The sequence below is a fragment of the Protopterus annectens genome, chromosome 13.part0 (assembly GCF_019279795.1).
Source record: "Protopterus annectens isolate FY-2018-M chromosome 13.part0, PAN1.0, whole genome shotgun sequence".
NCBI lineage: Eukaryota > Metazoa > Chordata > Ceratodontiformes > Protopteridae > Protopterus > Protopterus annectens.
Window position 1 is genome coordinate 1,286,874,972 of NC_056747.1, and position 25,615 is coordinate 1,286,900,586.

Sequence of the window (25,615 nt, forward strand, 5' to 3'; positions counted from 1 at the left end):
TGCATGAAAGGGAGCCTTATCATGAAAATGGGGTTAGAGAGATACGACCATGCCAGCAACAGAAAATTTATCAATAGTGACTTTGCAGGCATATTTCACAGAGAACTAGAATACATGCTTATCTTTAATTGTTGGGGAAGGCACTGTGCTCACCATCATAGCAATCAGGCCTGACAGTCATAGCCATCAGACCATGATGACAATATGGACAGAGCCTGGACACTTCTGAGCACCAGGGCTCTCTCAGCAGGTAAGAAAGAGTGAAGTCGTGACACAAAAGCCTCTCACTCTATGATGAGTACAATCATCCAAGATGGGATTACAGAGGACCCCTCCTCCACAAGCAACAATGTCAAGAGGCATAGCCGCTCCACAGTCTCTAACATCAAGTCTCTTGTTGGGGCATTCAGAAGGCAGTTATCCCAGCTGAGGACTGCATGCATTTATTTTATTTTTATTTAGTTTGATGGGTAAGTGGAGTTGGCCTTAATGATCTATTTTGAGCAACAGCCTTAATGCAATTAATGTATACTGTAGTTTTGTTGCACCAGATTATTTAATAATAGCTTATTGTAGTGAGCAGCATATAATAAACAGCAGACATAAATGTCACAGCACCATATTCAAATGGTATATAGCAACATAGGGTTACCACCTGTCCAACTTTGTGAGGAACAGTCCCTCTTTGGGCAGTTGTGTCCTGCAAAAAAAGTTGTAAAAATGGCAAATATCCTGAGATTTTAGGGCAAAATTATTTCATATATTTGATGCAATAGTTGCATAAAACAGCTATTCTGTATCTGAAACACCGAAATGTTATAAGAAATAGAATAAGCAACTAAAATGCTACAAGAATAAGCTTTTATTTAGGCAAAAAAGTGAAGTTCTGTCCTTTGTACTGGCTGTGGGTATGTTTTGGCCTGTAAAATCTGATGTTTGTACCACAATTGTCCCACGTTAGGCGTATGAAAAGGTGGCAACCCTACAGCAACGTAATACATCAGATAACTGAAAGCACCAAAGTAATGCAACAATATTTGAACAAGTCTTGAACCAGCTCTAGAGCTCTGTCCTAAAGATGCATATTATTTGAGTTCAGTAACTTTCCTTGGTAGCTGTATCCACCCCCTTAACCTTGATTCCCAGGCCTTGTGCAGCAGGTGCCTGTCTATTCTTTATCTAGCATTCCACGGCAGCACACTTAACTTTGCCTTGAGAAAGGAACACTGTAGTTTTCCCTTGAGAGCTGTTATTTCTGCACATCTCATGCTTAGCCACAAAAGTTATCTTATCCCTTCTACTGAACGGTCTTTCCCTGAAACTGTATGCATAAATGAAGACACAGGTTTGGCTCAATATTTTCAAGCTTATTCTATTTATTCTACCTTATGCCTAACTACTTTTAAGTGAAAAGTCTCAGTCTTACATCTACTATGGAAAGTAACATGATATATTAAAAAAAATTAAAGGTGTTGAATGATTACCTGTTGAAAATGGTATAACACAAACAGGTTATTAAAAGTTGAAGTAAATCATCTGATTTACAGTTACATGTTTACTATTTTGTTTGTTTGCTGTTTATAGCAACAGTTATGAAAATCTTTTACACCATTTTTCTATATATTCATACCTTTTCTATGTTTATGAGCTGCCACTTTGTATCACTCATTATATGTCGACATTAAGTTGTAACCTGCATTTTGGGACACAGATAGATGTTTTCAGATGAGGGAGTATTAACCAATTATTCAAACATCTGCAGCTCCAGTGAAGGTTTAAGTGCTAATGTCAGCAGCATTTACTCTCCCGATCCAGGCTGCATACACAGGTAAGATCTGTAGCACCTGACTTACTAGCTATCCAGGAAACACATTTATCATTAAATGAACATCTAAAACTAGAGAGATGGGGCTATGATTGTGTTATTTCTGCTTCCCATCCCTCAACGAAGTGCAAAGGAGTGGTTATACCACTGAAGAAAGGTTACACCCAATGCCCAATTTCATAGAAATTCACTTTTCCAGGGGAACACCTCACTTGTATAATAGCTAGGTATGAACAACACACGTTAACTTTTATAAATATATATCTTTACCCAAACATAAAGCTTAGAGAAGTTAAGCAACTTTTTAATTTCATCCAGCAATGGTTCAGGAGTTATACAACTTTAATGGGAGACTAACTGCATAACCCATGAAGCAGGCTCTTCAAACATAAAACATTTTAAACTAACCCTGGTAAAGAAGTATAAAATATCATGGATAGATAATCACCTTTTAACAGATTTAGGGATACACATATATCCATCTAACCCCATTTCACCCACTATTCTCATAGATATGGCAGCTTTACCCATATAGATATGCTCTATGTTGAACATGGAACGTCTGGATTTTAAACCTAAATATGATGCAGTCCCCTGCCCCTATTCTGACCATGGTGCTCTTTTATTTCAACTTGAAACTCATGCCCCTCCTCTCCTGAAAACAAGGAGACTGTTCCATTAGTATACAAGGCACCCAGAACTCTCCTCGTGTTTAGTAGAATTTACACAAGACTTTTGTCAGATTCACATAGAATCTACTTACCAGACACGCACAGAAGTGGAGAAATAGTTTGCAGGTACCATGGAACAGAGAACTAAACTCTTTACAGCCCAAACAGAAGAAAGTAGCTTTATCTAGTCCTTCACATCCACCCCAGAATCTTAAGGTGCAACTACCGCAGCTCAGAAAGGAAATTCACTTAATTATACGCAGCAAAACACAGTCTTAGACAAACTCATATTACAATACTATTAAATTTCCCCACAACTGCTATCTAGGTTGGCCCCAAGCACAAGAATGCAACCAGAAAACCAGTTAACATTAGACCCAGACCTCCGTTGGACCACTGTAGATAGCCCTGAAGCATTACCAACTTATCTTCACGGATGATCTTAAGAATCACAAGGACTTTTCTCCCTTTCCTTCCTCAGCTCAGAGATGCTCACCAAGAAACTATTGCGCATACACTCAGCAAAGCTGACCTTTTATCATCCATTAATCAATTTCAACAAATAAATCTCCGGGCCCAGATGGTTTGACCACAGAACTATAGAAAGTTCTTTGCAAACTATTTTGAAATATGTGTGTTGCACAGACAAAGAGCAGGCTGATCACTTTATCACGGAAGCATTCCATGATTTTCCCAGTAATGAAAACTAGAAAAACCCTATGCAACTCTCAAGCTATAGACAAATCTCTCCACTGAACGTAGATAGTAAGATCTTCACCAGGATATGGTCCAAAATATTAGCATCTATTCTACCTCACTCGATCCATACAAACAAGGTTGGTTTTGTAAAGGGCCACTCTGCTTGGCAAAACACTCTTAGGGATGCCTGATGGACAGAGCATGGGCATCTATGGAATACTACTTTAGGTCTCCTCTCAGTATATGCAGAGAAAGCGTCTAACACAGTAAATCATATGTATCTTGACCACGTTTTAAATGCTTTTTCTTCTGATTTGGAACATACTTCAATAATGTCACAAGAGCACTGTGCATAGATTCTAGACCAGCAGTTAAAGTTGGTCACTACATGTCATCTTCTTTTGTCTTGACTACTAGACCAGCAGTTAAAGTTGGTCCCTACATGTCATCTTCTTTTGTCTTGACTACTAGACCAGCAGTTAAAGTTGGTCACTACACGTCATCTTCTTTTGTCTTGACTACTAAACCAGCAGTTAAAGTTGGTCACTACATGTCATTTTCTTTTGTCTTGACTACTAGACCAGCAGTTAAAGTTGGTCACTACATGTCATCTTCTTTTGTCTTGACTAGAGGAGTTTGACAAGGGTGTCCATTAGCCCCCCACGCTCTTCATTGTGGTGATCCAGCTATACAATTAAGAGAACTTCTGAAAATGCAATACTAACACCAGTGATTTTGACATTAGAAACAGTTTGGTCATTTTCGCGGACAATTTATTTATAATATTTAAAAATCCAGAATTAGTTTTCTCTGACCTCTGGTGTGTTCTTAAAAACTGGTAGTGCATCTATAGATATAAGCTTAATTCCTCTAAATCCACATTTTGTACTTATAATGTTCCTTCTCTAAGCTTAACTTTCATACTCACTTTCATTAAATCCTGCAGTCTTTACATATCTAGGTCTATCTACTGCTCATACCCCAACCAGAACAAGGAAGGAAAAGTTTAAATGTATACAATCCATTCTGGAGGACACACTCACCGAATGGGAAAGATGGACATTCGCTTTCAATATTAAACTACATTTAATAAAAATGATCAGATATTCCAAGCTTTCCTAGATAATACAGGGTGGCTCTCAATGTATGTTCCTGAATCTACTTTAAAAAAATGGGACAGATGTCTTCTCAAATTTCTTTGGAAGCTATATAGTCCAAGAGGACCTCTCTCAATTTATTATAACTCACGTTCTAAAGGTGGGATTAGTCTTCCACCTGTACAGCTAACTTCTAAAGCCAATTTATTCCAATACTTCAGAAACTTGTATCTTCCAGGAGCACCTGCTCTTTGGATGCAGGCCATTAAAACACCCATATCCCCACCTCTTTACATGGACTAATAACTTGAATTTCACTGACAAAACACAGTACTTACTATTATGTGCCATAGCTAAAGGAATACACTCCAAACAATCCACTATCAGTAACTCTCACAACCTATGTACAATTTACCTTGGTGCCATGAAAACGCTGCCAGTCATTTCCACCCCTAAGAGGTCTACATTTTTGCTGTTCCCATACCAAGACCTATTCCTGCTTTGCTAGCATAAGATCTTCTTTCCTCTTTACATCCTGGATACAGAAAGGATTCTGTTTCCAATTCAAGTTTACACTACACACTTTAAAATCTTTTTCTTTCATTACAGATGAATTCTCCCTTTTACCTAAACAAGTCCTATATTACTACTAGTTAATATCCACTTTTACAACCTAATTTAATGATCAAATAATAGCAGAATTCTTAGACTCTACTTTTATTCGATTAATATTGCCTAAAAAATAAAATCTTATGTCCACAAAACAAGATATTCAGCATTTTATGCTTTTTAATAGCAAACATTTTCCAGCTGGCTGAAGATTGCAAACAGGCAACTCTTACTAACCAAAATACAAACATTACATGTAAACAACTACATGACATCTTGAAATTGTCATGGAAAAGTACATCCTCCCCCGGATGGCACATTTTCACCTGGAAATGTATACATGAGTTATTTCTCACACCTGCAAATTTACACAGGTGAAGTTTACAACCAACATGGGAGCACATAGCATGGGGATGTCCCAAGATACACCAACCCCCAGACCCTGCATCTCTAAATGTACTAACTCTGAGATTTCAAAATCTTAGAGGAGAGAACAAATATTTTTAACTCTACAGTTCGGCACTTCTGCTAAATTCGGTAGACATTTTTTCATGAAATACGAGAGTTGATGACAACGGTAAGGATTTCTATTTTATAAAACACTGGGCAATGATCAATCAAGATAACCCCCCACCTCCCCAGGATGGAAGTGGCATGGACAAACTATGTGAGGTTGAATGTGCAATGGGTGGGTGTTAAGAGTCTGTTGAAATTAACAGCATTTGCGGACATAACAGCAAAGGCGGGGTAAAATCTTTAGAGGCCTGCATCAGAGGAAGGGTTGGCATCAAGCCATGTCCCAGAGAGGTGCACTTCAAGACCTCAAACAACTGCCTGTGGAGCCTAATGATGGAAGAAGTAGGAAACACTGTTCAGCTTATGCAATAACAAAAACCATTAGCACCAGGAAAAAGCTACAAGCAAGCAAAATTGTTTATTTATATGCAGGAGACAAACAGAAATATCTTTGCTTGTGTCCAAAGTATAAATAAAGACTGTTGTTTCCTTGCAACTCATTGCTGGCGCTGCTGATTTTTGAGAGTCCACTGCTTGTTTTCCATACAAAGGTACTGCTGCCTGTCGGATGCATGCACATCTTCGTCTTCACTCTTGTTTTCCATACAAAGGTACTACTGCCTGTCGGATGCATGCACATCTTCGTCTTCGCTTTTGTTTTCCATAGAAAGGTACTACTGCCTATCGGATACATGCACATCTTCGTCTTCGCTCTTGTTTTCCATACAAAGGTACTGCTGCCTGTCGGATGCATGCACATCTTCGTCTTCGCTCTTGTTTTCCATACAAAGGCACTGCTGCCTGTCGGATGCATGCACATCTTCGTCTTCGCTCTTGTTTTCCATACAAAGGTACTACTGCCTGTCGGATGCATGCACATCTTCGCTCTTCTTTTCCATACAAATGTACTGCTGCCTGTCGGATGCATGCACATCTTCGTCTTCGCTCTTGTTTTCCATACAAAGGTACTACTGCCTGTCGGATGCATGCACATCTTCGTCTTCGCTCTTGTTTTCCATACAAAGGTACTACTGCCTGTCGGATGCATGCACATCTTCGTCTTCGCTCTTGTTTTCCATACAAAGGTACTGCTGCCTGTCGGATGCATGCACATCTTCGTCTTCACTCTTGTTTTCCATACAAAGGCACTGCTGCCTGTCGGATGCATGCACATCTTCGTCTTCGCTCTTGTTTTCCATACAAAGGTACTACTGCCTGTCGGATGCATGCACATCTTCGCTCTTCTTTTCCATACAAAGGTACTACTGCCTGTCGGATGCATGCACATCTTCGTCCTTGCTCTTGTTTTCCATACAAAGGTACTACTGCCTGTCGGATGCATGCACATCTTCGCTCTTGTTTTCCATACAAAGGTACTGCTGCCTGTCGGATGCATGCACATCTTCGTCTTCGCTCTTGTTTTCCATACAAAGGTACTACTGCCTGTCGGATGCATGCACATCTTCGTCTTCACTCTTGTTTTCCATACAAAGGTACTACTGCCTGTCGGATGCATGCATATCTTCGTCTTCGCTCTTGTTTTCCATACAAAGGCACTGCTGCCTGTCGGATGCATGCACATCTTCGTCTTCGCTCTTGTTTTCCATACAAAGGTACTACTGCCTGTCGGATGCATGCACATCTTCGTCTTCACTCTTGTTTTCCATACAAAGATACTACTGCCTGTCGGATGCATGCACATCTTCATCTTCGCTCTTGTTTTCCATACAAAGGTACTACTGCCTGTTGGATGCATGCACATCTTCGCTCTTGTTTTCCATACAAAGGTACTGCTGCCTGTCGGATGCATGCACATCTTCGTCTTCACTCTTGTTTTCCATACAAAGGTACTACTGCCTGTCGGATGCATGCACATCTTCGTCTTCGCTCTTGTTTTCCATACAAAGGTACTACTGCCTGTCGGATGCATGCACATCTTCGTCTTCGCTCTTGTTTTCCATACAAAGGTACTGCTGCCAGTCGGATGCATGCACATCTTCGTCTTCACTCTTGTTTTCCATACAAAGGTACTGCTGCCTGTCGGATGCATGCACATCTTCGTCTTCACTCTTGTTTTCCATACAAAGGTACTACTGCCTGTCGGATGCATGCACATCTTCGTCTTCGCTCTTGTTTTCCATACAAAGGTACTACTGCCTGTCGGATGCATGCACATCTTCGTCTTCACTCTTGTTTTTCATACAAAGGTACTACTGCCTGTCGGATGCATGCACATCTTCGTCTTCACTCTTGTTTTTCATACAAAGGTACTACTGCCTGTCGGATGCATGCACATCTTCGTCTTCGCTCTTGTTTTCCATACAAAGGTACTGCTGCCTGTCGGATGCATGCACATCTTCGTCTTCACTCTTGTTTTCCATACAAAGGTACTACTGCCTGTCGGATGCATGCACATCTTCGTCTTCGCTCTTGTTTTCCATACAAAGGTACTACTGCCTGTCGGATGCATGCACATCTTCGTCTTCACTCTTGTTTTTCATACAAAGGTACTACTGCCTGTCGGATGCATGCACATCTTCGTCTTCGCTCTTGTTTTCCATACAAAGGTACTACTGCCTGTCGGATGCATGCACATCTTCGTCTTCGCTCTTGTTTTCCATACAAAGGTACTGCTGCCTGTTGGATGCATGCACATCTTCGCTCTTGTTTTCCATACAAAGGTACTACTGCCTGTCGGATGCATGCACATCCTCGTCTTCGCTCTTGTTTTCCATACAAAGGTACTACTGCCTGTCGGATGCATGCACATCTTCGTCTTCGCTCTTGTTTTCCATACAAAGGTACTGCTGCCTGTCGGATGCATGCACATCTTTGTCTTCGCTCTTGTTTTCCATACAAAGGTACTACTGCCTGTCGGATGCATGCACATCTTCGTCTTCACTCTTGTTTTCCATACAAAGATACTACTGCCTGTCGGATGCATGCACATCTTCGTCTTCGCTCTTGTTTTCCATACAAAGGTACTACTGCCTGTCGGATGCATGCACATCTTCGCTCTTCTTTTCCATACAAAGGTACTACTGCCTGTCGGATGCATGCACATCTTCGTCCTTGCTCTTGTTTTCCATACAAAGGTACTGCTGCCTGTTGGATGCATGCACATCTTCGCTCTTGTTTTCCATACAAAGGTACTACTGCCTGTCGGATGCATGCACATCTTCGTCTTCGCTCTTGTTTTCCATACAAAGGTACTACTGCCTGTCGGATGCATGCACATCTTCGTCTTCGCTCTTGTTTTCCATACAAAGGTACTACTGCCTGTCGGATGCATGCACATCTTCGTCTTCGCTCTTGTTTTCCATACAAAGGTACTGCTGCCAGTCGGATGCATGCACATCTTCGTCTTCACTCTTGTTTTCCATACAAAGGTACTGCTGCCTGTCGGATGCATGCACATCTTCGTCTTCACTCTTGTTTTCCATACAAAGGTACTACTGCCTGTCGGATGCATGCACATCTTCGTCTTCGCTCTTGTTTTCCATACAAAGGTACTACTGCCTGTCGGATGCATGCACATCTTCGTCTTCACTCTTGTTTTTCATACAAAGGTACTACTGCCTGTCGGATGCATGCACATCTTCGTCTTCACTCTTGTTTTTCATACAAAGGTACTACTGCCTGTCGGATGCATGCACATCTTCGTCTTCGCTCTTGTTTTCCATACAAAGGTACTGCTGCCTGTCGGATGCATGCACATCTTCGTCTTCACTCTTGTTTTCCATACAAAGGTACTACTGCCTGTCGGATGCATGCACATCTTCGTCTTCGCTCTTGTTTTCCATACAAAGGTACTACTGCCTGTCGGATGCATGCACATCTTCGTCTTCACTCTTGTTTTTCATACAAAGGTACTACTGCCTGTCGGATGCATGCACATCTTCGTCTTCGCTCTTGTTTTCCATACAAAGGTACTACTGCCTGTCGGATGCATGCACATCTTCGTCTTCGCTCTTGTTTTCCATACAAAGGTACTGCTGCCTGTTGGATGCATGCACATCTTCGCTCTTGTTTTCCATACAAAGGTACTACTGCCTGTCGGATGCATGCACATCCTCGTCTTCGCTCTTGTTTTCCATACAAAGGTACTACTGCCTGTCGGATGCATGCACATCTTCGTCTTCGCTCTTGTTTTCCATACAAAGGTACTGCTGCCTGTCGGATGCATGCACATCTTTGTCTTCGCTCTTGTTTTCCATACAAAGGTACTACTGCCTGTCGGATGCATGCACATCTTCGTCTTCACTCTTGTTTTCCATACAAAGATACTACTGCCTGTCGGATGCATGCACATCTTCGTCTTCGCTCTTGTTTTCCATACAAAGGTACTACTGCCTGTCGGATGCATGCACATCTTCGCTCTTCTTTTCCATACAAAGGTACTACTGCCTGTCGGATGCATGCACATCTTCGTCCTTGCTCTTGTTTTCCATACAAAGGTACTGCTGCCTGTTGGATGCATGCACATCTTCGCTCTTGTTTTCCATACAAAGGTACTACTGCCTGTCGGATGCATGCACATCTTCGTCTTCGCTCTTGTTTTCCATACAAAGGTACTACTGCCTGTCGGATGCATGCACATCTTCGTCTTCGCTCTTGTTTTCCATACAAAGGTACTACTGCCTGTCGGATGCATGCACATCTTCGTCTTCGTTCTTGTTTTCCATACAAAGGTACTACTGCCTGTCGGATGCATGCACATCTTTGCCTTATCTTTCTTCAACTTAATGCTGCTGAGCCCTGTCAGACCTGCAGAGGACTGGGCAGAAAAGTTTTCAGTCCTGCTATGATTACTAAGGTATGCGCAGCGGACAAACAACTACTACCCTGGATGTGGGCAGTTGTGAGTACGCTCCAACTGCCAAACCAGAATGTGAGCAGTGCTTACAATTGAGGGTGCAATCCCCCTAGGTTGGAGCAGGCGGTACACCTTGTCTAGGTCTCTTGCCATCCAGTGGGGCAAATGATGGAAGCAAATTTAATCATTCAATAGCTGAGGATGAGGATGCTAAAAACTGGAGGCTAAAAGGTCTTGCTGAGACAGACTTACCTGTGCCAGTTACTTGGTGAGTAGTACAGGTCACTTGCTAGACATAAATGTACAGATGCAAAAACTGGAACATGAGAAATTTTAAATGAGGCTGAAATGCTAGTGACAGGCCATAATAAAAGTCTAATGCTGCAATTCATTCTTCTGAAAGAATGAATACCTGACAGAAATGTAACCATATTATACTTTATGGATTGTAGATGCTTCCTCAGATATAACAGGTCAAAAATCTTTCTCAGAGTATTTCTGCCCTTCTCTGGAACTAGAAGACCCTTGAGCAATACCCTATCAATATGAAAGAAGATGGCACACGTACCGATTCTCTTGCTTTACAATTTGCTTACAAATGGACTTTTCTGTGGTTAACAAAAGAACTGGATAATCTTGGAATTCTTTAGTGAGGGGGTCCTAACAGACATTCTCCTTTATAATCTGCAGCAAAGCTTCATTCAACCACAGACCTAAGGCAGTGTTGTTAAAAATGCCTTGAAAAGAAGCTATCCTGCTCCCACTAAAGCTGGCAGTTGCAATGCAGGGCAAAAATATGACAAGAGGGTCTGTGATACTGTAGCAGAGATGCGGGGTTACAAAAGGAATTATCTAGAAGAACTGTCTATCACTAACTGAGAAAACAAGAGCTTGGGAACAATTCTGCTACAGTAAACTCTCAGTTAACTGGAACTCAAGAAACCCGGACTCTCAATCAACCAGCAAAAAAAAAAAAAAAAAAAAAAAAAAAAAAAAAAATCAAAGAAATACAAATACGGTGCAATTTTCATGTGTTGCACTTTCTGACCCCCCCCCATAGAAATATACCTTATGTTTTTAGAGATTTAAAAAGGGAAAATAGGAATAAATTCCCTACCCCCAACCTGAGAACAAGGCAAACCAAACAAACAGCACAGGGTACAGTATTAGTCAGGCCTGTTTTTAATTGCAACTCTGAAGCAACCACAAACCACAGTTATCCGACATCTACCAAGCCCCTACAGTTTCATGTACCCCCTCTACCACAGAGACTAGCCCTCTGACGCTGTCTGCTGCAGCAGAAATATTGATTTGCATATCTTTTCAGAAAGGAAACTTGTTTTTCTCAGCAACATATGAATATGAAGAAGCAATCAAATGATTTCACAAGTGTTCATCTTCCAACTCACTTGTAAGGTAATCTACATCAGAATTAAGCAGAATTCCAGAAGAAAACACGACATTGTATGAACTGAGAAAAATTGTTCATAGTAAACAACAAATTAAGAAAATGGAAAATATAATTTATAAAACAATTCATGGATGAGGGCATTTAAAAGGGAAGCAGAGCTATTTTACAGTATGTGGTATACATAATCTGGCTTACAGTGTCAAATATAGTATCATCTGTTGTTGTTGAGTCACACCTGTATCCCTACAGCAACTTTATGAACAGCAGGTACCATCCACAAAGTCAGTTAGAAAAGAATGGAATGGAAGCAGATTGCCAGGTCTTTCTTCATTATCTCGCACACAGACACACACCTCACATATTCATACAGACAAATTTAAAGTCGCTAATCTACCTACTGTATGGCTTTGGGATAGGGGAGGAAACCAGAGTACCAAGAGAAAGGATGCATGAACACAGAGAGGACATAGCGACTCTGCACAGAAGACACACTAGCTAACAGCGGAACCTGAGAACCTCTTACAAGTAACAATCCTACTCACTGAACCACAGTGGCACACATCCAGACAACAAGCCCTATATTTACTACGGATTTATAGGTAGTAGAAAGGGCCCCCTTATGTATGTCACCCATGTGCTGTTTTTCCAGCCAGAATGTGTACAGAGTTCTGCAAATCTGGGTACAGTAGTTCAGCTAGGAAAGGTGTAAATAAGCTTACCCTTTACTGATGTACTCGAACATTTTTGTCAGTCACTGTGGGAACACTTTCAGGATTGTACTTGAATGAGACATACTGGTTGGCAAGGATTGTTTTAAAATGCTGAGTGTTCTTTCTCAGTTGTTTATGTAACTAACACTCAACTATTTCACACATTGTTCTGTTGGGGATATAACCAGAGGTATGTTGCCTGGAGACCTCATCCAAAAATTTGTGCAATATACTTGTGTAAATTAAATTTAAATTGTATGAAGCACATATTAGAATATTGACAACACTATTTTCAGACTGTTATTTTCATAGGTTCATAGGTGTATACTAGGGTAATGGCCCTGAAGCCTTTACAAGCCTAGCCCATAGGATTACCCTGGCATCGTGCCACCCGACCTTAGTTCCCAGTGCCTCTGTTGAGTACAGCCACTGGAGTGATCCTTGGGGTGAATTTTCTATTTCCCATCCACTCATCAAGATTTCTTTTGAAGAAGGCCAGTGAGGTGCTCTGATTGATATGTATAGGAAGTCTATTCCATAGCATGGGCAGTCTCTGGGTTATGAACCTATCCCTCCAGCATGTTTTGTTGATTGCGGTAAAGAGGTTGAGGTCTCTGGAGCTTGTGGTGCGGAGGGATTGGGATTTCTTTAGATGTAGCATTTCTAACAGAGCTGGGTCAGACATGGCTTTGTAAATCAAGCAGAGATCACCTCTAAGTAGGCAATATAAGACAGTGAATAGTTGGAGTTTTTTAAGTCTGTCAATATAATACAAATGTTTAAGGCCTAGGATCCTCTTTGTGAGGTACTTTTGCAGCCTCTCCAGTTGTTGCAGGTGTCTACTGAGGTACATACCAAATGGGGCATTGTACTCGATTGGCCTAATGAGGGAAGAGTAGAGGGAGATAATGATCTCTTTCTTCCTGGATGCAAAGCCCTTAGTAATGAGATGTGCCACACAGGACTTTCTGACCACAGTGGCAATGTGGTGATCTCTTTCTTCCTGGATGCAAAGCTCTTAGTAATGAGATGTGCCACACAGGACTTTCTGACCACAGTGGCAATGTGGTGGTCAAAACAGAGGCTGCTGTCAACCTGTGTTCCCAGATCTCTTATAACGCCCTCTGTGTTCAGCGGACTACCATCAATGTGGTAATTCATGGGAACTGAGTTTTTCCCAAAGGGGATGATGATACATTTTTTGCAATTGAGCTTAAGGCCACTGTTCTGACAGCAGTTGTTGTTCTCAGTGAGGCCTTTCTGTAGGATGTAAACATCACTTGGGGAGTTAATAATTGCTCCCAACTTGCAACTGTCTGCAAACTTTGTCGGCCAGAGTCCCTTCGTGTTGGCCTGGACCTCAGAGAAGTAGACACCAAACAGGAGAGGACCCAGGACCAAATCCTGTGGGACTCCACTAGTGACTGGTCGGCAGTCTGACTTGGAGTCAGCCACTTTCACACTGTGGGTTCTACCTGTGAACCAGTTTGCAACCCACCTAGTGATATAGGTGATGATGCCTAGCTTAGTGAGTTTTTTATGATTCCTGAGTGGGGAATGGTATCAAAGGCTTTGGCCAGATCAAGGTAGGCTGTATGAACCACCTTGCCTTCATCCACAGCTCTGGTGACTGACTCAAAGAAGTCAACCAGGTTGAGCAGGCATGATCTACTCTTCACAAAACCAAATTGTGTGGGATCCAGATTCCCTATATCCTTGTTTATTAGGTCCACAATGATGCGTTCCATAGCTTTGCATATCAGACTTGTCAGGCTAATGGGGAGATAGTTCCCAGGGTCTGTAGTTGCTCCTCCTTTGTGGGCAGGGATGAATGTAGCAGTGTGCCATTTGGTAGGGACAAAGCCTGAGGTCTGGCTGTGATTGAACAGGGCACACAGGTGAGGTGCCAGTTCATTCTGTAGTTCATGTAGAACACAGCCAGAGATATTGTCAGGTCCCATAGAAGCTGTATTCTTGGCCTTGGACAGTTCTGTTTTAACCTGTGCAGCAGTAATACTGGGTGCCTGGCAATCTACTGGTATTGTGACTGGTTCTTTGTGGGGGGAAAGGTAGAGTTGGCACTGAATCTGTCGGCCAGTATATTGGCAATATCTGTTGGCTCGGTATAGGAGGTACCATTGTGCAGTAGCTCAGAGCAAATCTGGGTATTGCCATGGAGATTCTTTACATAACTACAGAAGGCCTTGTGGTTGTCTTTACTATCTGCTGCAATTCTGTTCTTAAAGCTAGCTTTAGAGGATTTGATGAGGGAACTCAACTTTTTGTTGAGGCTGATAAAGGAGTTTTACCAGTCTTGGGACTTCACCTTATTGTGCACCAGTTTCCTCCTTCTGTTGTAGAGTTTGTTTAAGGCAGTAGAGTTTGTTTAAGGCAGGAGACCACCAGATTGGCTTCGTTTTTTTTGGAGGACAGTGTCTTGTTTCTATTGGGTATGGCGAGATCCATGCATTTGTGTACATGTTCGTACAGTGCATTGGTGTATGATTCGGTGGTCATGCAACTATTCTCCATTTTGCATGGGTGCGATGAAGTTAGCCACCTCTGTTTTTAGGAACCCAAAGTTAGCTTTGGAGAAGTTTTTTATGGTGGCTACCTATGCGGGGGAGGGGGGGGGGGGTTGCGAGGGATGTGCATTTCCAAGGTGATTAGTTTGTGGTTGGATCTAACCAGGGAGGAGCTGACTACTGGTGTAGAGCAATGGTCGCCCATGCTAGTAATGACCAGGTCCAAGGATGTTGCTACCTCTAGTGGGGGTAAGAACGAGTTGATCCAGTACAATGACAGAGTTATATTTGTACCTGTTGTTGATAGACTTAAGCCCGTGCGTTATGTGGTGGATCCTGGCATCTGACAGGCAGCTGACTGTTACTTTCTCCTTATTCAACCTAGTGAGTGGGACATCAGTGTGCCTCACTATCGAGTCACCTATGACCAGTGAGTTGGGCATGGTGTTTTGCATTAGGGCCTATGGTTGAGTGACACACTGTTTAGGAGAGTTATGTGTCTCCTGATTAGTGTTGTGGTGGTGGAGTGCGTTTCTGCCTTGGAGGTCTCTGCTGTTTGGGTAGATTTTTAATGAGAGCCTCCGCGAAGATGGGTGTGTGGTTTGTGTTTTTATGTGAAGGCAGTGCTAGTGTGTGTTCGGAAAGGCTATGTGTTCCATGTGGTGTGGTGCAAGTGTTGACCTTCTTCTATTGACCAGCTATTCCAGCCTGGTCTGGAGAGTGTGTGGCTTCCAATTTGGATAAATAAGTGCATCTCTCTATCTATAGTTCAGATATATAAGTGCATCTCTCTATCTATAGTTCGGATATATAAGTGCATCTCTCTATCTATAATGTGGATATATAAGTGCATCTCTTTATCTATAATGTGGATATATAAGTGCATCTCTCTATCTATAGTATGGATATATAAGTGCATCTCTCTAGCTATAGTGTGGATATATAAGTGCATCTCCCTATCTATAGTGTGGATATATAAGTGCATCTCTCTATCTATAGTGTGGATATATAAGTGCATCTCTCTATCTATAGTGTGGATATATAACTGCATCTCTCTATCTACAGTTCGGATATATAAGTGCATCTCTCCATCTATAGTTTGGACATATAAGTGCATCTCTCTATCTATAGTGTGGATATATAAGTGTATCTCTCTAACTATAGTGTGGATATATAAGTGTATCTCTCTATCTATAGTTCGGATATATAAGTGCATCTCTCTATCTATAGTTCGGATATATAAGTGCATCTCTCTAGCTATAGTTCGGACATACAAGTGCATCTATAGTTCAGACATATAAGTGCATCTCTCTATCTATAGTTTAGATATATAAGTGCATCTCTCTATCTATAGTTCGGATATATAAATGCATCTCTCTATCTATAGTTTGGATATATAAGTGCATCTCTCTATCTATAGTGTGGATATATAAGTACATCTCTCTATCTATAGTGTGGATGTATAAGTGCATCTCTCTATCTATAGTTCGGATATATAAGTGCATCTCTCTATCTATAGTTCGGATATATAAGTGCATCTCTCTATCTATAGTTCGGACATATAAGTGCATCTCTCTCTCTATAGTTCGGACATACAAGTGCATCTATAGTTTGGACATATAAGTGCATCTCTCTATCTATAGCTTAGATATATAAGTACATCTCTCTATCTATAGTTCGGATATATAAATGCATCTCTCTATCTATAGTGTGGATATATAAGTGCATCTCTCTATCTATAGTGTGGATATATAAGTGCATCTCTCTACCTATAGTGTGGATGTATAAGTGCATCTCTCTATCTATAGTTCGGATATATAAGTGCATCTCTCTATCTATAGTTCGGATTTATAAGTGCATCTCTCTATCTATAGTTCGGATATATAAGTGCATCTCTCTATCTATAGTTCGGATATATAAGTGCATCTCTCTATCTATAGTTCGGACATATAAGTACATCTCTCTATCTATAGTTCAGATATATAAGTGCATCTCTCTATCTATAGTGTGGATATATAAGTACATCTCTCTATCTATAGTGTGGATATATAAGTGCATCTCTCTATCTATAGTGTGGATATATAAGTGCATCTCTCTATCTATAGTGTGGATATATAAGTGCATCTCTCTAGCTATAGTTCAGATATATAAGTGCATCCCTCTATCTATAGTGTGGATATATAAGTGCATCTCTCTAGCTATAGTTCGGATATATAAGTGCATCCCTCTATCTATAGTTCGGATATATAAGTGCATCTCTCTATCTATAGTTCGGATATATAAGTGCATCTCTCTATCTATAGTTTGGATATATAAGTGCATCTCTCTATCTATAGTGTGGATATATAAGTACATCTCTCTATCTATAGTGTGGATATATAAGTGCATCTCTCTATCTATAGTTCGGATACATAAGTGCATCTCTCTATCTATAGCTCGGATATATAAGTGCATCCCTCTATCTATAGTTCGGATATATAAGTGCATCTCTCTATCTATAGTTCGGATATATAAGTGCATCTCTCTATCTATAGTTTGGATATATAAGTGCATCTCTCTATTTATAGTGTGGATATATAAGTACATCTCTCTATCTATAGTGTGGATATATAAGTGCATCTCTCTATCTATAGTTCAGATATATAAGTGCATCTCTCTATCTATAGCTCGGATATATAAGTGCATCTCTCTATCTATAGTTCGGATATATAAGTGCATCTCTCTATCTATAGTTCAGATATATAAGTGCATCTCTCTATCTATAGTTCGGATATATAAGTGCATCTCTCTATCTATAGTTCGGATATATAAGTGCATCTCTCTATCTATAGTTCGGATATATAAGTGCATCTCTCCATCTATAGTTCGGATATATAAGTGCATCTCTCCACCTATAGTTCGGATATATAAGTGCATCTCTCTCTCTATAGTGTGGATATATAAGTGTATCTCTCTATCTATAGTTCGGATATATAAGTGCATCTCTCTATAGTTCGGATATATAAGTGCATTTCTCTATCTATAGTTCAGATATATAAGTGCATCTCTCTATCTATAGTTCAGATATATAAGTGCATCTCTCTACCTATAGTTCGGACATATAAGTGCATCTCTCTAGCTATAGTTCGGATATATAAGTTCATCTTTCTATCTATAATTCAGATATATAAGTGCATCTCTCTATCTATAGTTCGGATATATAAGTGCATCTCTCTATCTATAGTTCGGATATATAAGTGCATCTCTCTATCTATAGTTCAGATATATAAGTGTATCTCTCTATCTATAGTTCGGATATATAAGTGCATCACTCTACCTATAGTTCGGATATATAAGTGCATTTCTCTATCTATAGTGTGGATATATAAGTGCATCTCTCTATCTATAGTTCGGTTATATAAGTGCATCTCTCTATCTATAGTTCGGATATATAAGTGCATCTCTCTATCTATAGTGTGGATATATAAGTGCATCTCTCTATCTATAGTGTGGATATATAAGTGCATCTCTCTATCTATAGTGTGGATATATAAGTGCATCTCTCTATCTATAGTTCGGTTATATAAGTGCATCTCCCTATCTATAGTTCAGATATATAAGTGCATCTCTCTATCTATAGTTCGGATATATAAGTGCATCTCTCTATCTATAGTTCGTATATATAAGTGCATCTCTCTATCTATAGTGTGGATATATAAGTGCATCTCTCTATCTATAGTTTGGATATATAAGTGCATCTCTATATCTATAGTGTGGATATATAAGTGCATCTCTCTATCTATAATGTGGATATATAAGTGCATCTCTCTATCTATAGTGTGGATATATAAGTGCATCTCTCTATCTATAGTTCGGATATATAAGTGCATCTCTCTATCTATAGTGTGGATATATAAGTGCATCTCTCTATCTATAGTTCGGATATATAAGTGCATCTCTCTATCTATAGTGTGGATATATAAGTGCATCTCTCTATAATTCGGATATATAAGTGCATCTCTCTATCTATAGTTCGGATATATAAGTGCATCTCTCTATAGTTCGGATATATAAGTGCATCTCTCTATCTATAGTGTGGATATATAAGTACATCTCTCTATCTATAGTTCAGATATATAAGTGCATCTCTCTATCTATAATTCGGATATATAAGTGCATCTCTCTGTCTATAGTTCGGATATATAAGTGCATCTCTCTAGCTATAGTGTGGATACATAAGTGCATCTCTCTATCTATAGTTCGGTTATATAAGTGCATCTCCCTATCTATAGTTCAGATATATAAGTGCATCTCTCTATCTATAGTTCGGATATACAAGTGCATCTCTCTATCTATAGTTCGGATATATAAGTGCATCTCTCTATCTATAGTTCGGATATATAAGTGCATCTCTCTATCTATAGTTCGGATATATAAGTGCATCTCTCTATCTATAGTGTGGATATATAAGTGCATCTCTCTATCTATAGTTCGGATATATAAGTGCATCTCTCTATCTATAGCTCGGATATATAAGTGCATCCCTCTATCTATAGTTCGGATATATAAGTGCATCTCTCTATCTATAGTTCGGATATATAAGTGCATCTCTCTATCTATAGTTTGGATATATAAGTGCATCTCTCTATTTATAGTGTGGATATATAAGTACATCTCTCTATCTATAGTGTGGATATATAAGTGCATCTCTCTATCTATAGTTCAGATATATGTGCATCTCTCTATCTATAGCTCGGATATATAAGTGCATCTCTCTATCTATAGTTCGGATATATAAGTGCATCTCTCTATCTATAGTTCGGATATATAAGTGCATCTCTCTATCGATAGTTCGGATATATAAGTGCATCTCTCTATCTATAGTTCGGATATATAAGTGCATCTCTCTATCTATAGTTCGGATATATAAGTACATCTCTCTACCTATAGTTCGGATATATAAGTGCATCTCTCTCTCTATAGTGTGGATATATAAGTGTATCTCTCTATCTATAGTTTGGATATATAAGTGCATCTCTCTATAGTTCGGATATATAAGTGCATTTCTCTATCTATAGTTCAGATATATAAGTGCATCTCTCTATCTATAGTTCAGATATATAAGTGCATCTCTCTACCTATAGTTCGGACATATAAGTGCATCTCTCTAGCTATAGTTCGGATATATAAGTTCATCTTTCTATCTATAGTTCAGATATATAAGTGCATCTCTCTATCTATAGTTCGGATATATAAGTGCATCTCTCTATCTATAGTTCGGATATATAAGTGCATCTCTCTATCTATAGTTCAGATATATAAGTGTATCTATCTATAGTTCGGATATATAAGTGCATCACTCTACCTATAGTTCGGATATATAAGTGCATTTCTCTATCTATAGTTCGGATATATAAGTGCATCTCTCTATCTGTAGTTCAGATATATAAGTGCATCTCTCTAGCTATAGTTCAGATATATAAGTTCATCTCTCTATCTATAGTTTGGATAGATAAGTGCATCTCTCTATCTATAATTCGGATATATAAGTATATCTCTCTATCTATAGTTCGGATATATAAGTGCATCTCTCTATCTGTAGTTCGGATATATAAGTGCATCTCTCTATCTATAGTGTGGATATATAAGTCCATCTCTCTATCTATAGTTCGGTTATATAAGTGCATCTCTCTATCTATAGTTCGGATATATAAGTGCATCTCTCTATCTATAGTGTGGATATATAAGTGCATCTCTCTATCTATAGTGTGGATATATAAGTGCATCTCTCTATCTATAGTGTGGATATATAAGTGCATCTCTCTATCTATAGTTCGGTTATATAAGTGCATCTCCCTATCTATAGTTCAGATATATAAGTGCATCTCTCTATCTATAGTTCGGATATATAAGTGCATCTCTCTATCTATAGTTCGTATATATAAGTGCATCTCTCTATCTATAGTGTGGATATATAAGTGCATCTCTCTATCTATAGTTTGGATATATAAGTGCATCTCTCTATCTATAGTGTGGATATACAAGTGCATCTCTCTATCTATAGTGTGGATATATAAGTGCATCTCTCCATAGTGTGGATATATAAGTGCATCTCTCTATCTATAGTGTGGATATATAAGTGCATCTCTCTATCTATAGTTCGGATATATAAGTGCATCTCTCTATCTATAGTGTGGATATATAAGTGCATCTCTCTATAATTCGGATATATAAGTGCATCTCTCTATCTATAGTTCGGATATATAAGTGCATCTCTCTATCTATAGTTCGGATATATAAGTGCATCTCTCTATCTATAGTGTGGATATATAAGTACATCTCTCTATCTATAGTTCAGATATATAAGTGCATCTCTCTATCTATAGTTCGGTTATATAAGTGCATCTCTCTATCTATAGTTCGGATATATAAGTGCATCTCTCTATCTATAGTGTGGATATATAAGTGCATCTCTCTATCTATAGTGTGGATATATAAGTGCATCTCTCTATCTATAGTGTGGATATATAAGTGCATCTCTCTATCTATAGTTCGGTTATATAAGTGCATCTCCCTATCTATAGTTCAGATATATAAGTGCATCTCTCTATCTATAGTTCGGATATATAAGTGCATCTCTCTATCTATAGTTCGGATATATAAGTGCATCTCTCTATCTATAGTGTGGATACATAAGTGCATCTCTCTATCTATAGTTCGGTTATATAATTGCATCTCCCTATCTATAGTTCAGATATATAAGTGCATCTTTCTATCTATAGTTCGGATATATAAGTGCATCTCTCTATCTATATTTCGGATATATAAGTGCATCTCTCTATCTATAGTTCGGATATATAAGTGCATCTCTCTATCTATAGTTCGGATATATAAGTGCATCTCTCTATCTATAGTGTGGATATATAAGTGCATCTCTCTATCTATAGTTCGGATATATAAGTGCATCTCTCTATCTATAGTTCGGATATATAAGTGCATCTCTATCTATAGTTCGGATATATAAGTGCATCTCTCTATCTATAGTTCGGATATATAAGTGCATCTCTCTATCTATAGTGTGGATATATAAGTGCATCTCTCTATCTATAGTGTGGATATATAAGTGCATCTCTCTATCTATAGTGTGGATATATAAGTGCATCTCTCTATCTATAGTTCGGATATATAAGTGCATCTCTCTATCTATAGTTCGGATATATAAGTGCATCTCTCTATCTATAGTTCGGATATATAAGTGCATCTCTCTATCTATAGTTCGGATACATAAGTGCATCTCTCTATCTATAGTTCGGATATATAAGTGCATCTCTCTATCTATAGTTCGGATATATAAGTGCATCTCTCTATCTATAGTTCGGTTATATAAGTGCATCTCTCTATCTATAGTTCGGATATATAAGTGCATCTATAGTTATTAAAAACATTTCTTTACTCTTCCTCTGCATGTCAGTTATTTAACCCTGCTGCTGCTACTGCCTTGTTTGTTTCCTGTCACCACAGCTACCTGCAGCACACAGCTGTCATCTAGGCAGCCATGAGGAATTTTCTCTTTTCAGACATTAATTTCTCCCCAGTAGCTGATGATTACTCCTAAATGAAGGGGCTATACATCTTCCCTGTGAAGGTCTATACTTCTGTACACATTCCTTGAAAGTTACCACAAGATGCAGCTTGGCACACCCAAGTATGCATTTCCATGCCCATACACTGCATGCTGGGATATTTCTTTCCAGTAGGTGGCAGCACTGCTGTAATCTGGATAGTCATCCTCAGAATGGGTGAGCCTCTGTCAGTGACTCGCCGCAGCCACTCTCACTGGCTCCTACAATGCCGAGGTCACTTCAAGATCCTAGACCATCTGTGTTATTCAGGTCTTTACTTCTCTGTGCCAAGGAGTTGTCTTATTCTGTCTCTATTATTGCAGAGTGCTATAATATTACTTTCTAACACCTCAACACATACACATTGTTAGGCCAGAGAAAGGAATGCAATTTGGAGAGATGGCTGTGCTTTTCCAATCTTTGTCCTAAAAGCCAGATTGTCAAAACAGCCCTGACATCACTGCTTAAATGTTAATGGCATGCAAACGTAGCTGTTTTAACTGAGCATCTGGTAAGAGCTGCACAAAATGACACTCTGACCATGAAAATAACATTGAAAAGTGCACAGTTATTTTGTAAAAAAATAATACCACACCAGCTTCTTAAACTGGTCATCTGGCAAGATTTGCAAGAAGCTGTACTTTGGCCATGAAAAAAGTACACATGCATGCACTTATCTGATAAAGAAATAAAGAACTTGTACCATGCTAATTTAAGTACAGAACACTAGAAAAACACAACTTTAATGATTGTTTAACTTTTGCAATGTCTTCTTTCACAACAAGAAAGCTCTCAAACCTTGGAGATGCATGAATTAAGAACAAATGTTGCATCTTCTGGTTTGTTAGTTGGTCAAGCAGTGCCTTCACTGTTGTCAACACAGTGGTCATCTTGTCTGCAGTCTGGTTCTGAAGTATAGCTGGGGCTGTCTGGAACTGGCACACAGCCAAGACATCTGCCTCTTCATTCGTCTCTATCAGCCGTTGTGACAAAAACACCTCCAACTGGAAAACAATGTACAAAAACATAAAACAACAAGGCAAGTTCATGAATTAGTCACCTCTAGCTACTGAAAACATCTACTCAACAGGCAATATACTTGATTTGTAGTTAATATTGTAAAATAATCTATAAGTAACACAAGGAAGAGTTTATGGACAGAGTCCCAATTACTAAAAATGTCTGGTAATCAGTGCAGAGGATTAAGGATATAAGCTGTTAATGACCTGCTTCATGAAGTTAATGGTACAGAGTTTTATTCCTTCCATGCCCACTGTGCAGCTCTGAGCAAGCCCCTTAATCTGACAATGGTCTGGGAAATTACCAAATCTGTCTAGGCTGCTTAATGGGCGCACACTGCATGCCTACTGACTATGAACCAGAATACCTAAGGAGTAAAGTTTAACTCAATGCTACCTAACACTCAGGATAATGGGCACCATCAGGTGACAACATGGGTACACACCTGTGGTCGTAGCTCTCTGCTGAGCCTGGAACTGACTATCTGCTTTGCTTTTGTGTTTGCCAGTTTGTACTATTGCCTGTTACAGATTCCAACCTCCTAAACTGGGATCCATCACGAGAAGGAAGTCAGTTAGATCCAGTCCTGCCTCTCTGCAACATGCAAGTCAACACAAAATACTGACTTATACGAGCTGGGACCACAGCTTCGAAAAAACACAACACATCTGAATAAGAGCTGCAAGACCTTTCTAAGAAAATTAGAGTTACAAGACCACCCACAGGAAATGAAAAGCTGAATATAACGGTTTCAGTAAAAATACAACTTCTGAAGACCAGGAGCAGGTTATTATCTATCAAATGGAAATCTACAGTGGTATAACACATCGCTTGTTTTGAACACACACACCCCAAGACCACCAGATACCCCCATAGTACTAGCAAGCACCCTACTGCAATTCAAGGAACAACAATTAAGATTTCATTAAAAAAAAAAAAAAATTAACAAAGTAAAGTTCAAGTACATATACGTCTAACTTCAAGGAACAGCACAGGCTGATACAGAAGATGGTTATCCAAACGGGGAAGAATGCAGGGTATTCTTGACCCATTAAAAAGGGTCCTACTGTACATCAACTCATATATAAGAATACCTCTATTACATTTAACAGTAGAGGCCCCTCCTTGATGGACTCTTGGTCAGGCTGAATCCAAAGAAATAACTACGACAGTGGTAGGAGACAGAGAATTTCATAAATGCAGAGCTCACCTCTCTGAGTCCCAGAGTACTGCATTTCCAAACATAGCCTAACTTGTAACCAACGTCGAGACAATAATGTCTGGTGCAGAATGAAGACCTGGTGATCACTACACAGGTGTCTGCAACACAGGCAGCTAATGATCTACTGATGTGAGCTTTGATCACTGCATCTGCCATTGGAGAGAAGGCTGAGTAACAGCAAAACACAATGCAAGTCTGCAATATGTTTGGAAACTACACGCTCTTCTCTTCATGATGCAAAGAAGAGTAACTGACTCATCATCCCAAACTCATGCATATGCTTTAGGTATCACCAAAAAAGGCACATCAAGGTGCAAAGGGGTGTCTCTCCCCTGCTTTCTGCCTCTACAAAGAAAAAAAATCATAAGTTTAACAGACTTGTTTTTGGTTTTTCAAAAACAGTGGCAGGAAATGTAGGCTTTTCCTGAAGGACATACTACCTTGTGAAAGACCAGTTATGGTCTCTCTCACATAACAGCATTTTACCTTAAATTCTATGTCTAGAAAATAAAGTTTACAAGGAAACACATCTTCCTAGGAAAATGCTTAAATGCTTGGAAAACCAAGCTCAAATGGTGGATGGGCAAGCTTATCAGCCATGGAATTAAAAACCTGTGGAGCTAAGATGTTTTTCAAAGCACCACAAAGACGCTGCATCCCTTTAAGGAGTGGATTGATCAGCTGATGATGGGCCACAGTTGTGCCCTCTTGTTATGCCATGATGCACAGAAATATCTGGCACAAAGGTATCATTTCACAACTCCTCCCACTCTTACATGTAAATATCTCACCTAAATCCAACACGCCATTACGAGTTCCTCACCAGGTTTCATTTTTGACAGATGAACACCGAAGTCCACAACCAGCTTATAAAGCTCCTTGACAAATCAGGT

The 25,615-nt window shown here is 39.6% G+C and overlaps 1 protein-coding gene across 2 annotated transcripts in view; it reads right to left on the minus strand.

Moving 5' to 3' along the window:
- CDK5RAP3 (CDK5 regulatory subunit associated protein 3) overlaps positions 1-25,615 on the minus strand; it is a 613,925-nt gene that overhangs the window by 11,634 nt on the left and 576,676 nt on the right. For both annotated transcript variants that reach the window (XM_044055301.1, XM_044055302.1), the window contains exon 12: positions 23,279-23,484. In XM_044055301.1, coding sequence (XP_043911236.1) covers positions 23,279-23,484 — 206 coding nt within the window. The remainder of the gene's footprint in view (positions 1-23,278; positions 23,485-25,615) is intronic.